General features: G+C 41.4%; 1 protein-coding gene across 3 annotated transcripts in view; it reads right to left on the minus strand.

The window, feature by feature from the left end:
• Positions 1-1,144: 1,144 nt before the first annotated feature.
• Positions 1,145-12,962, minus strand: part of sema3d (sema domain, immunoglobulin domain (Ig), short basic domain, secreted, (semaphorin) 3D) — a 31,086-nt gene continuing 19,268 nt past the window's right edge. For 2 of the 3 annotated variants that reach the window (XM_085412069.1, XM_085412070.1), the window contains 4 exons: positions 12,535-12,692; positions 7,744-7,808; positions 7,083-7,222; positions 1,145-3,077 (listed from right to left, as the gene is read on the minus strand). In XM_085412069.1, the coding sequence (XP_085268195.1) occupies positions 2,613-3,077; positions 7,083-7,222; positions 7,744-7,808; positions 12,535-12,692 (828 nt within the window). In that variant the 3' untranslated portion in view covers positions 1,145-2,612. The remainder of the gene's footprint in view (positions 3,078-7,082; positions 7,223-7,743; positions 7,809-12,534; positions 12,693-12,962) is intronic. The other variant, XM_085412068.1, reaches the window with a different exon arrangement.

Consider the following 12,962-nt stretch of genomic DNA (forward strand, 5'->3'; position numbering starts at 1 on the left):
TGTTTCCTTTGTTCTCTGTCGTGTCGTCAATGTCTACTCACCCTCAGTTTCAGCTGTGTGTTCTGTTAACTGTATTTACCTGCCTGTTAGTTTATATTTTCCAGTTTAGTTAGTCTTCTGTTTGATCAGCAGCCTGCAATAAAGCAGTTTATTCTGAGTTTACTTTTGCCTCCGTGAGTCCTGCATTTTGGGTCCTTCCCCTCTGCCTTCCTGCACACAGCCATGACACTGATGGAGAAAAAGAAGTATACTGTGTACGTGTGCCTTTGTCTGTGTGTGAATACACTGTAAGGCTTCGCTCCAGGGGCTCCTAAGCACACTTGCTTGCTCATTACACCAATCACATCAAATTAACCACTTCCTTCTAGAAATTCTGGTTCCTTTCCATGGTTCTGTTTCCTCATTTAACCCCCACTGTTTCTGTCTGCCTGTCTAGAACAGCAAATCACTTCACTCATGGGTTGTTTTCCAGCCACATGTGAGGGTCAAGTTAACTCTGAGCATACATAGTATGCTTATGTCTACAATTACGATCTCTTATGGCATCTGACAACAGATCTTCTGTGCAGGATAGCACATTATCATTCAGCCTTATATATAAATAAGGAACACTAAGTTGTAATAAATAATAAGATAATAAGTTGATGCTGTTGAAATGAAACCATTAGCAATAGCAACACTGAGCAGTGAGCTGATATTTTTGACAGTTATCACCCTTAGTGGTCTTTCAAATTGTTTTTTTTTTTTTTTGAGAGTGTGGTGGTACTGTGGCAGTTGGCTGTGATGGTCTAAAGAGGGGAAATGAAAATGCCACAGTACAGGACGATGTGAAGTATAAATAAATGTTTGGTAAGCTGAACTAATTTTGATTTAAGAAAATACATTGTCTTAAAATATGCATGTACATTTGTTTATGTGAAATAAGTTGATAAATAATTTAATGTAAAAAAAATGTGAAAAATAATATTTTAATGTAATAATATTTAGAAGAAAAGATTTTCTAGTTTTTATAAAGTCCTCTTGCTGTTTCCGTTCGGGGGAGATGCAGTTTATTCTTTACAGCTGACTGATAAATAAACAATAGACAGAGAGGAAGCATTTGAAATATTTATTGTCTTTGTTACAAGAAGCTCTGAAAATCACTGTGGAAAAGCACAAAATGGTAGACCTATTTATACAGTTAGATAGGGAGAAAGTAAGCACAATAAAATGTGTCTCTGTAAGAAAAACACAGTGTCCATCATAAAGGCAGTTATAGCTATTTATGATAGACCAGTTATGGTCTATGAGGCAATGATAATAATATTTCTAAAAGTCATATTTTTTTATATATATATTTGAGTTTGAGACTAATTTTCTATGTGACTCTTCTTCCAGTATTTCAGCAGCTCACTCAAAATGAAATTTAAGATGTTACCACTAAATCAATTAAAACAGGACTCCCATGACTGTGATGATGCCTTTCACAGAAGAGCCTTGTCATTTTATTTTCAGCCTGAAATACAAGCACCGTGTATCATATTACTTCCATTTCTTTGTAAGTCTGTACATAAAATTCAGGCCAGGCACACTGGGTTGCATAATGCTTGGTTTTCATGCTCATGCCTCTGACACTGATGCCATCTCAACTTTTTATTTTTATTTTGGGAAATCTGTAACTGGGTTTGATCACAGCCTTTTATATTTCAAATGGTTTCTACTGAAGTTGCCACTTTCTCTTCTTCTTCTTGTCTTTTACACATTTACCTTTACACGCTCACACACACAGGGACACACACTAAAAAACAAACCAGCTGGTCCTGAATCATTCTGACATCTGCATACAGTGTACAGGGACCCGTGTTGCTATATCAGGAGAGGCTCAGCTGAGCTAACCCTAACTAATTCCGAGTATGCCTGTCATATACTTGAGACTGCCAGTAACTGCAGCAGTAAAGTTTTTGCATACTGATTTTATCTGTGCACAGAATATAAGTAAGCAATAAATTTAAGGAACAGAGGCTCCAAGACACATTTATTTAAATAACGTTCACAAACAGTTATAATAAAAAAAAAACCTCTATTGCACCTACAGTACACAAGAGTAAATGGATTGTACAAAAATATGTCATTTTTTTTAGAATAACATCATAAATGATTACTGTTATAGGTCAGTAATAAGACTAAACTTAGCATGCTATGTCTCCTGTACATGTCATATCAATATTTACAGTCATACATAATGAAAGTAATGGCGTCATCTTAATTCCAATATTACAAATCCTAACTTTTAATGTCATTAAGTGACCAAATGGAATATTAGCCCTATGAAACTTTGGAGTAAAACGAGCAACAGCAGTCTGTCAAACTACGGAGGCTTGAGTGATATCAATGGATAATTTATTTACAAAGTTAACTGTGCGTTTTCCTGTAACATACCTCTACTACTTCAAGTTGCTTGCTAAGTATATTGCATTTTTGCACTGCATATTTCACTGATCGTCTTTCATGTCACTTTAAGAGTTAAAGTTTACTTGCTCATCTGACACTGCAGTTTCACAGTTCTGAGTCACATTAGCTTGATCCTTAAACCAGTTAATATAAACATCCTTAATGTTTCTATATCCTGTCGCCTATTGTTCTGCTGTCCTCACTACCCTCCCTTGCTTCTGATGTTCTTTCTTTTCCACATTCTCTCTGTGGTGTCTCCTGTTCCGGCTTTTCTTCATTTCCTGGATGTGTTTCCATTTGCCATTTCCTAAGCCTCGCCCTCGAACCCTCAACGGCCTCTTATCCAGCCACAGTGCATCGCAGTACTCTTCTAGAGAGCTGAAGGGAGAGCTCATCGCTCTCAGGTAGTCTTTATATCGCTGACGTGCCTCTGTTCCATGGTGTAGCCCCCCGGCAGAGTCGTCACTCGGCTTGGCTTTTCTGTCTAGCTGTCCATTTGTAACAACTTGTAGAGTGACACGGAGGAGAGTATGGGTGAAGTGTGTGTGCTCTTGAGCTACACAGATATACACACCGGCATCAGAAGCATGAAGGGAGCGAATTAGGAGACCTCTTTCCGTGTGAATTACTCGATCATCAAATCTGACCTGAGAGACAACAAGAAACATATAAGAGCTACATAATGCCAACCCACCACCACAAACCCCAGCTAACACATCACCCTCCTAGGGCTGTTCGATATAACGATATATATCGGATGACGATATAAAAACGTCTATCGTTTCACATTTTACGCTATCGTTTTTCGTGGTGTCGCAAAATAAACTGTTTACGGCAATATTTTTTCATTATTTTGATGGTCACTGTAGTGGCCATCAAAGAAAACAGCGGCCGTTATAACTTATGTCTAAAAATTTATTATTTCATGCATCAGTTAAAACACTCGACTCCAGGTACGACGCCCAGCTGGAAACACTTCACGCAAGTCGAGCTGCCCGAGATTCACAGAATTTACAGAAAATGTTACATTTTTGTGATTTCTGTCGTTATGGGACGATAGATGTCTTAATATCGGGATATGAGATTTTGGTCATATCGCACAGCCCTACACCCTCCTCAAACACATACATTTCTGAAGATTTGTAACCAAGTTGTGTTGAACAAGGTAATGACCCCTAAAACGGGAAGCATATGGAATTAGGTGTGGCGAGTATAGTTCACGGCGTGGGTGGGCACAGGTCATTATGTGATGAGAGATCTTTAGATGCATAATGAGAGTAAACGTTGAGCGCTGCTGGGAATGTATGTGCTTGTTGTTAAGGTAAGTGGCATGCTAATGTTTTTGGCCCTATTTCCGTCTAGCATCCACCACGGTTCATCGGATGATGTGACTGCTGTCAGAGCCTAAAAAAACAAAGCTGTGTTAAGAGGACACAGAAAGAGCATGAGGGAGTGAGTCCAGCATGTGTGAAAGTGTGGCTGCTTCAAAGGGATACCTCCCACAGCTGCACTTTGACCCCCAGAGGTGTAACTGATAAGAAATGCAGAATATTACCATGTCTTTTGCCCATGTGCTTGCTGTGGTCTTGTTTTACCATTTTTTTCTTACATACACAGGTGTCTCTGTGTGTGTGTGTGTGTGTGTGTGTGTGTGTGTGTGTGTGTGTGTGTGTGTGTGTGTGTGTTTGGATAGCTCTGTGGTGGTTTCCAGATCTGACACTAATGATGTGTAGTCAAGGCAGAGGCACACCCACAGGTTTCAGAGTCTTTCTGGATGTTGTCTTTTGCACACATTAGACCTACTAGCCAGTCTCATACCACATTCTCATTTCCTGACACACCTGACTGACTTGACAAAACATATGGTATACGTATTAAAAACATAAAAATCACACTTACGTGGCTCTCTGTCCTCTGCCTTTTAAAATCATCCAATTAGCATTCATGTGCCTATCTGATTGCTTTTTAAGTCGCCTGCACTCTTCCATCCAAAACCAAGGCATCTGTGACTAAATAGCAATGCCAGGCTTTTAAACTTAGCCAGATGGTCTGTCTTTATTTGTATGCCTGTGTGTGGATATGTCTGTGTGTGTCTGGGCATGCAATCACATCAGCAACTCCTACAAGGGAAAGCAATCCAGTGTATAGTGTATAGTGGTGTATAGCGTTCATAAACACACTTATGCTCTTCTGTTTTAACAACTTTGCATGAATGTGGAGTAAAGCAATGAAATGTTATTTAATGATGACGTTTAAACTGTTAAATGAAACACAGGCGAGAATATTTGCAGTCTACTTCTAAGTTAATTTGATGCTTTAAGTATCAAATTAAGAAATTCCCACCTAAGCTGAGAAATAGGTGCTTTGTGCTAATGAGCATTGAGCAACACATTTAACCTTTTCCATACTTTTCTTATTAGAGATTACCCAATGGGCTAGCATTGCAGGCTCCAGGAGGTAAACACGTGTGCACAAACATGATGTGAGAAAGATGGCAACATTTCTTCTAGCTCACATCTTTAATAGCTGAGTTTTACTAGGAGATAAGAGGAGGCACTGGATAAGGAGATTATGAGTTGAGTAAGTTTTAGACTGGGCTGCAGGTGCTATGAACAGCTGGCTGAGGTTGCCTTTATCAAAACCCAGAAACACAGGAGGGAAAACTGTGGGAAATTGTGGACACAGCATGAAAGTTTTGAGGAAGCTAAGTAGGCAAGGAGTATTGGGGCAGGACGTGAGCAAAGATTAGGGTCGGGCTGAGGAGGAAGTTAACGGCCAGGGAAGATAAAAGGATGACAGAAGAAAACAGGGCAGAAAAGAAGAGATTGAAATGTGCAAGACACTTAAATGATCACATGCTTTGCAGCTGTGAGAACACATAAACCACCTTACACAGCTAGAAGGCCAAGATCCAACTACTGTAATAGGGATGTAGTTTCAATTCCGCATCCAAAAAAGGCCTAAAAACATAGATCCAAACTTTATACATAACACACATATCGGCAAACACACCATTGCCACTAGGTAATTAAAACAAAGAGAAAAATTAAGACAGTTAAAGAAATCAAATGGTATTAGTTGCAAGAATGCTATCTGAACATATTCAAGATATCGCCCACACAACTGACTATGAATTCCAACATCTGAAAAGTGTGCGCTCCTCTGACCTCCAGCTTGTTTTTCACTTAATCTCCATCCTTTTTATGATCAATGTTTGCTGCTTTGAAGCAGCACAATCTTGTGTTTACTATAATTGTACGTATAAACCGACATGACAAAGAAGTAAAAAGGCCAATAATTTAAGTACCAGAAATTATTATATAATTACTTTATGTTGTCTGAGTTCACAAACGAGAAAAAAAGTGTTTTAAGGCAATATTGCTCATAAACTACTTTGCTCTTCCACTGTTCAGTTTGCAAATGTATTTGGAAATACTATAGTATAATATATAGTAACTATGTATAGTCACATAATAATCTCATAATCATGCTCCAGCTTTGGCTGTGTTTTTTTGTAATTATTATTATTTTTAGCTTATATAGCTTCCCTGTATTTGTCTAATCCTTGTCATGATTATCTTATTATCATGTTTTTCTTTTAGCACTGTTTTCAACCTATACTCAAAATTATCTCCATTATATTTGTATTTTAACTCTTTTGCCTGCAAAGTACTTTTATGGTATGAATCCTAAGGAGCTATGTGCTTACTTAAAATTCAAAACACCTGAAATTTTAAATCACTTTTCTTTATTTGACTCCATCCAAGCCGCCATCACTTTGTCAACAGTGCAACAGGTCACATATTATTCATCCCTACACACACAAACACAGAAAACACCACATTGTGTTTATTGCACCAAAACCCGTGGCTGTCCCTGGGGAGTTCTCTGTTATAGTTTTTCACTGTAGGGGTACATAAAGAAACACAGACACATGCATTCATCCACCCACAGACAAAAAGCAGAGCTTTGTGCAGTGTGAGCCCATAAAGAAGCACATGGGTCTTTAGTGGCCTATGCACCTGTCACTGTGCTTACATTCACCCCTGAGAGAGAGGACAGAGCACAGTGGTAGGAGGAAATTAGTGTAGTGGGAAGTAGAGAGGTTAAGCACTAAAAGGGCCACTTGCAGTGGGTGCAGGATAGATTGTATGTTTGGATAGGGGGAGGGGAAGGCACTGAGGTGCTGAGTAAGCACATCTCTGTTGTCTCAATCAGGAGACAACTGTCATCATTATTTAGTTCCTTTCCACACCTCAAATACAAATATATTACCTCTTTCTGCTTTTATGCCTTTCTGTTCCCACCCTATTGTTTTTGCAATGGCTGGAAACTTTGCTGTCAAGGCCTTAGACATTATTAAAAATATGCGTATGCAGAGATTTTTAGTACAAATAATTGCTGAGAAGTTCAACACTCCAAAAGCAGTGCACATGAAGTCCGCTGTGGTGTGTTTTGATGTTTTGAAGCATTTCTGTGAGAAATTAGTGCCGCTGTAGCAAACACTGTTCCTAGGCACTCTAACCTTTCCCCACTTTTTGATGTAGGAAGAAAATAAATGCAACCCCTTCAACATGAACCCAAGAAAAGCAAAAGACTTTCAGACTACAGAAGGAGAGCTGAATCTATGAAAAATGCAGTAATATTCTAACCTCCTCTCTGCGTTCAGATTCCAGTCTTTGCATGTACCATCGAATCCGGGCCTGCTGAGATTTGGGGATACACTCGAAAAATGTGGAGTTGCTCTGCACCCCAAAGAGAATTTTCTCCTCCACACTCCCAGTACCAAGACCTGTAAAAACCAAAAGTAGTGTCTATGTTTTCTCAGGTTCTAACAAAGATACAGTATCTGATGTATGTCTCATAATTAGATTATTTTTTGTGACAATTATGCAGTACCAGGCAAAGGACATCACTGTCATTAAAAACATGTTTGTTGCATGACATGAAAACCCCAACAATGGATACACAAGCACACAAATTTCAGCTGTGTCAGCCAACATGAAAGTATCTTGGACATATTGTCATATTTCTTTGAAAAACTTCCGTTCTCCGTTGATTCTGTCTCTTCATGTGATCCCAATCTGACTCTGTAATCTTGACATCGGAGCTCCGTGGGAGCCATACCATCTGTTGCAGGATTTTTTTGTCTTTCTTGACACTGTTTATAGTTCTTCTTGAATCTGTCTGCGGGTTTAGGTTCATTATCAAGCAGACAGAATTTGAAGTGATCAGATGCTTTCCTGATTTTTTAAGAAATGCTTTACAAAAACAAACAGTGGCCGAACCCCTTAAGACATAAAGTGTACATACTGTCTTCTGTGTCCCAGCACTGCATGGCAGGGTCTCCATTCTTGATGTCCTGTCTTCTAGCTCGCCTTGCAAGTAAACACAGAAACAAAGCAAAAAACAAGGAAGCGTATGACCACTTTAGTCTTCAGTATTGAGATGCAGAATTTAAAGTATAAAGAACTTATATGCTTTACGCTCACAGTCCAGTATTCTCCACGAGGGGAGTTTCACAAAATTAGCATCTAGCTAATTTAATATACATTGTGTACATTATATTAGTAGATTATCCACTCATGAAGTCCTTATTAGACATTTATCTGAATTCTATTCTATGAATTACAATTTTAGCATCACCATATTATCACAGTTAAAGGTTCGACAGGAATTAGACATTATAAAACAAACAGCCATAATTAGCCAAAAAAGCCAAAATCAAAGTTGGTAATAACACTGTTATATGAAAATTATGTGAAATTCTTTTCAGTCATTAAAGTAAGTAAATCCAGATTGATGTTAACACTGCAACATGCGAAAACTGAAAAACAAAACAAAACAAAAATCAGAAAAAGGGTTTTTAATACCTTTATTTGTGTTTCTCAATACTGCATTTTGTAAATCAGTCAAACAAATAGTTATTAAAATGAATGTTTCTGACACACTTCACGTGAATGCCAAATTTGCCATTACTTGTGATAAACCTGTGAAGAAATTGTCTGAGAATTACTATTTTTTCAAAAGCACTTAAAATGTAGGGAGGCATTAGCTTTATAGTTGTATAGCTAAAGAAGAAGAACCACTCCATTTTATTCCATAAGATAATCTTGTCTATCACTACAATAGGATATCAAAAAAAAAAAATATATATATATATATATATATATATATATATATATATATATATATATATATATATATACCACTACGCTATCCAGCCTTTGGAACAGAGGATCGCAAGTTCGATTCCCGCCTGGGGCGTCTGTATCCAGTAAGGGTCCTAAGGCTAGACCCCCTATGCTAAGCAAGCCTACCGCAGACATGAGCGAGACAGATAAATATGAAAGCATGCCGGCTCGGACGTCGCCCGGATCAACAAGGTCCGCGTCAGGTGTTGAGGAACCAGGGCACCCTGATGAAAAGTGGGCTACTGGAACAAGAAGGCATCAGTGGGCAAGAGACGAAAACAGGGCGTTGTTGGAATGAGATGTTGTTAATGCAGCACTACGGACAATACCTACAACCACGATTACCGACACTAACAAACTGATCTACAATACGGCAGCAGTGATCAGTGAGATGCTTGGCTACAAGTTGAACAGCCACAAGGGGCAGTACCCTCCATGGAGAAGGAGGCTAGAGGGCAAGATCAAAGTAGCACGGAGGGAGGTTAGCCAACTAACGGAGCTGCAGAAAGGTGCGACAAAGAAGGTGCATAAGAAATACAGCAAGCTGTCCATACCTGAGGCCTTGGAAACTGCCAAGCAAAGACTCACAGCCTTGGCCAGCCGCTTGAGGAGGTACACCAGTGAGATAGAAGGCAGGAGAATAAACCAGCTGTTCTCCACAGAACCAGCAAAGGTGTACTCTCAGTGGCAAGGGAACAATAAGAGAACAGCACCACCAAGGCTGGAGACGGAGCAATACTGGAAGAGCATATGGGAGAAGGACGCAACCCATAACGGCAATGCTCAGTGGCTAGTGGATCTGAGGGCAGACCATAGCGACCTCCCTGAACAGGGTCCAGTAACCATCACAGTGGCAGATATCCAAGAAAGGGTCTCCAGTATGAAGAGTTGGACAGCACCAGGGCCCGACATGGTTCACGCCTACTGGCTAAAGAAGCTGACTGCACTCCACGAGCGTCTGGCAGCACAAATGAACCAGCTGCTAGTTAACGAGAGACACCCGGAATGGCTAACTGAAGGTCGGACGGTCCTGATCCCCAAGGACCCCAAAAAGGGACCGGTCCCCTCCAACTACCGACCAATAACCTGCCTCAGTACTACATGGAAGCTCCTGTCAGGCATCATATCGGCTAAGCTGAACAGGCACATGGGTCAATACATGAGCGGGACACAGAAAGGAATTGGCAAGAATACCAGAGGCGCAAAACACCAGCTACTGGTAGACAGAACAGTCAGCCGAGACTGCAAGACCAGACTGACCAACCTGTGCACGGCCTGGATTGATTACAAGAAGGCCTATGACTCAATGCCCCACAGCTGGATACTGGAATGCCTAGAATTGTACAAGATCAATGGGACCCTAAGAGCCTTCATCAGGAACTCAATGGGGATGTGGCGTACAACACTAGAGGCCAACTCCAAGCCCATAGCACAAGTCACCATCAAGTGCGGGATCTACCAAGGAGATGCTCTGTCCCCACTGCTGTTCTGCATAGGCCTGAACCCCCTCAGTGAGATCATTAACAAGACTGGCTACGGATACCGACTACGGAACGGAGCAGTTGTCAGCCACCTCCTGTACATGGATGACATCAAGCTGTATGCCAAGAGTGAACGAGACATCGATTCACTGATCCACACTACCAGGCTATACAGCAATGACATTGGAATGTCGTTCAGACTGGAGAAGTGTAGTAGGATGGTAACAAAGAGAGGGAAGGTAGTCAGAACTGAGGGGATTGAACTACCAGAAGGCAACATTGCAGACGTAGAGGACAGTTACAAGTACCTGGGGATCCAGCAGGCAAATGGGAACCATGAAGAGGCTAGAAAAGCTGCAACCACCAAGTACCTGCAGAGGGTCAGGCAAGTCCTAAGGAGTCAGCTGAATGGTAAGAACAAGATCCGGGCCATCAACACCCACGCCCTACCCGTGATCAGGTACCCTGCTGGGGTAATAGGCTGGCCAAAGGAGGAGATAGAAGCCACTGACATAAAGACAAGAAAGCTCCTTACCATGCATGGAGGGTTTCACCCCAAGTCCAGCACCCTGAGGCTGTACGCTAAGCGGAAGGAAGGGGGCCGGGGACTGGTGAGTGTCAGCACCACAGTCCAGGATGAGACAACGAACATCCAAGAATACATTGGGAAGATGGCCCCAACTGACCGAGTGCTCAGTGAATACCTCAGGCAGCAGAAACCCAAGAAAGAGGAGGGAAAGAGGAGGGAGACGAGGAACCATCATGGAAGGACAGGCCCCTGCACGGTATGTACCACCGGCAGATAGAGGAGGTGGCTGATATCCAGAAATCCTACCAGTGGCTGGACAAAGCTGGACTGAAAGACAGCACAGAGGCACTAATCATGGCAGCACAAGAACAAGCTCTGAGTACAAGATCCATAGAGGCTGGGGTCTATCACACCAGGCAAGACCCCAGGTGCAGGCTGTGTAAAGATGCCCCAGAGACAATCCAGCACATAACAGCAGGGTGCAAGATGCTAGCAGGCAAGGCATACATGGAACGCCATAACCAAGTGGCCAGCATAGTGTACAGGAACATCTGTGCCGAGTACAACCTGGAAGTCCCAAGGTCAAAATGGGAGATGCCCCCAAGGGTGGTGGAGAATGAACGATCTAAGATCCTGTGGGACTTCCAGATACAGACGGACAAAATGGTGGTGGCTAACCAACCGGACATAGTGGTGGTAGACAAACAGAAGAAGACGGCCGTAGTGATCGATGTAGCGGTTCCGAATGACAGCAATATCAGGAAGAAGGAACACGAGAAGCTGGAGAAATACCAAGGGCTCAGAGAAGAGCTCGAGAGGATGTGGAGGGTGAAGGTAACGGTGGTCCCCGTGGTAATCGGAGCACTAGGTGCGGTGACTCCCAAGCTAGGCGAGTGGCTCCAGCAGATCCCGGGAATAACATCGGAGATCTCTGTCCAGAAGAGCGCAGTCCTGGGAACAGCTAAGATACTGCGCAGGACCCTCAAGCTCCCAGGCCTCTGGTAGAGGACCCGAGCTTGAAGGATAAACCGCCCGCAGGGGCGTGCTGGGTGTTTTTTTATATATATATATATATATATATATATATATATATATAGACACATACACACAGAGTTGAGGGCATCATCTTGTTGGCATTTTTATCTGTTTTCCTGCAAAAACATTTAGTGTACCAGTTTTGGTTTTTTTTTTTTAAAGAAGAAAGAAACAAGTTTCTTTGACCTCTGACTTGTGTTGCTCACTTGGGCTCCTTCAGTTTGTATTGATTTCTTCCTCCACTTCCTGCTAGTCCTGTGTGGTGGGACATCTGTAGCCTACATTCCCTGACACTCTGAAGGTCTGCTTTCAAAGAGCCCTGGAGGGCTCCACTATTGTACAAACCATAACAAAATCCCTACTGGGCAATAATATGGCACTATGAACCCAAACTGTAGGGCACAGTTTGTTCAGAGCTTGGATTCATGCAAGCAAGCTCACAAACAAAAACACAGAACAGGATTTGATTTTCACCTCAAGGACCACACTCTGCAAGTGTGGAATGACAGTGTCAGCCGAAAACACGCTGAAACATCTTTAATCATTGCCTGAGAAAAATAATTACCTAATGGCTTGGAAAATATTGTGAGGTGAAGAGAATGAAAACAGAAAAAAAATTTAGGGAGAGCTATGAACGTCTGAGAGTTCCAGCATTAAGAACTAGCCTTGGAAACACACACAAACAGACACACCCCCTGGCAAACTATGGAACCAACGAGTCAGTGTTCACCGGTCCACATTTGCACTCTAATGATTTCCTTTTATTTTGGGGTTTGTTCAGATACTTGTTTCAGGCTTACTGCTTTGAATTAATGCATGAGGACATTTCAAAAATACAAAAGTACTACAAGTGTCATGTGCATACCTCTTAGAGGCAGGGATATATCGTGCGCATGTGTGTCCATCCCAGGCACAGTAGGGATCTCGTGCCAGGCAGCATTCAGCACAAGCCTGGCCATATAGGTGGCATCTGCTGAGTGAAACCTGGGCTAGACCCTCACTTGAACCCACGTAGAGCTGTTGCTATGGTAAAACACAACATTGCTTCAAGACATACAAACATACAAAGCACCTTCAACTTTAACAATTGTACATCATCAACAGAGGACATATCACTATGTTGCGTAAATAGTTAATTAGTTAAGTCTGCTAAAGCTAAAACTATTTTTTATGGAAAAAATATTTGTTCTATATTAAAATTATATTTATTAAAAAGTTTTCCTCTTTCCGCATTAGCATTCTTCATCTATCAGAACATGTTTGCTTTAAATGAATCACACAGAGATTTAAAGA

Source organism: Rhamphochromis longiceps, linkage group LG7, assembly GCF_057381845.1.
Source record: "Rhamphochromis longiceps isolate RC_006_pf linkage group LG7, R_longiceps_female_GT1.1, whole genome shotgun sequence".
Lineage (NCBI taxonomy): Eukaryota > Metazoa > Chordata > Actinopteri > Cichliformes > Cichlidae > Rhamphochromis > Rhamphochromis longiceps.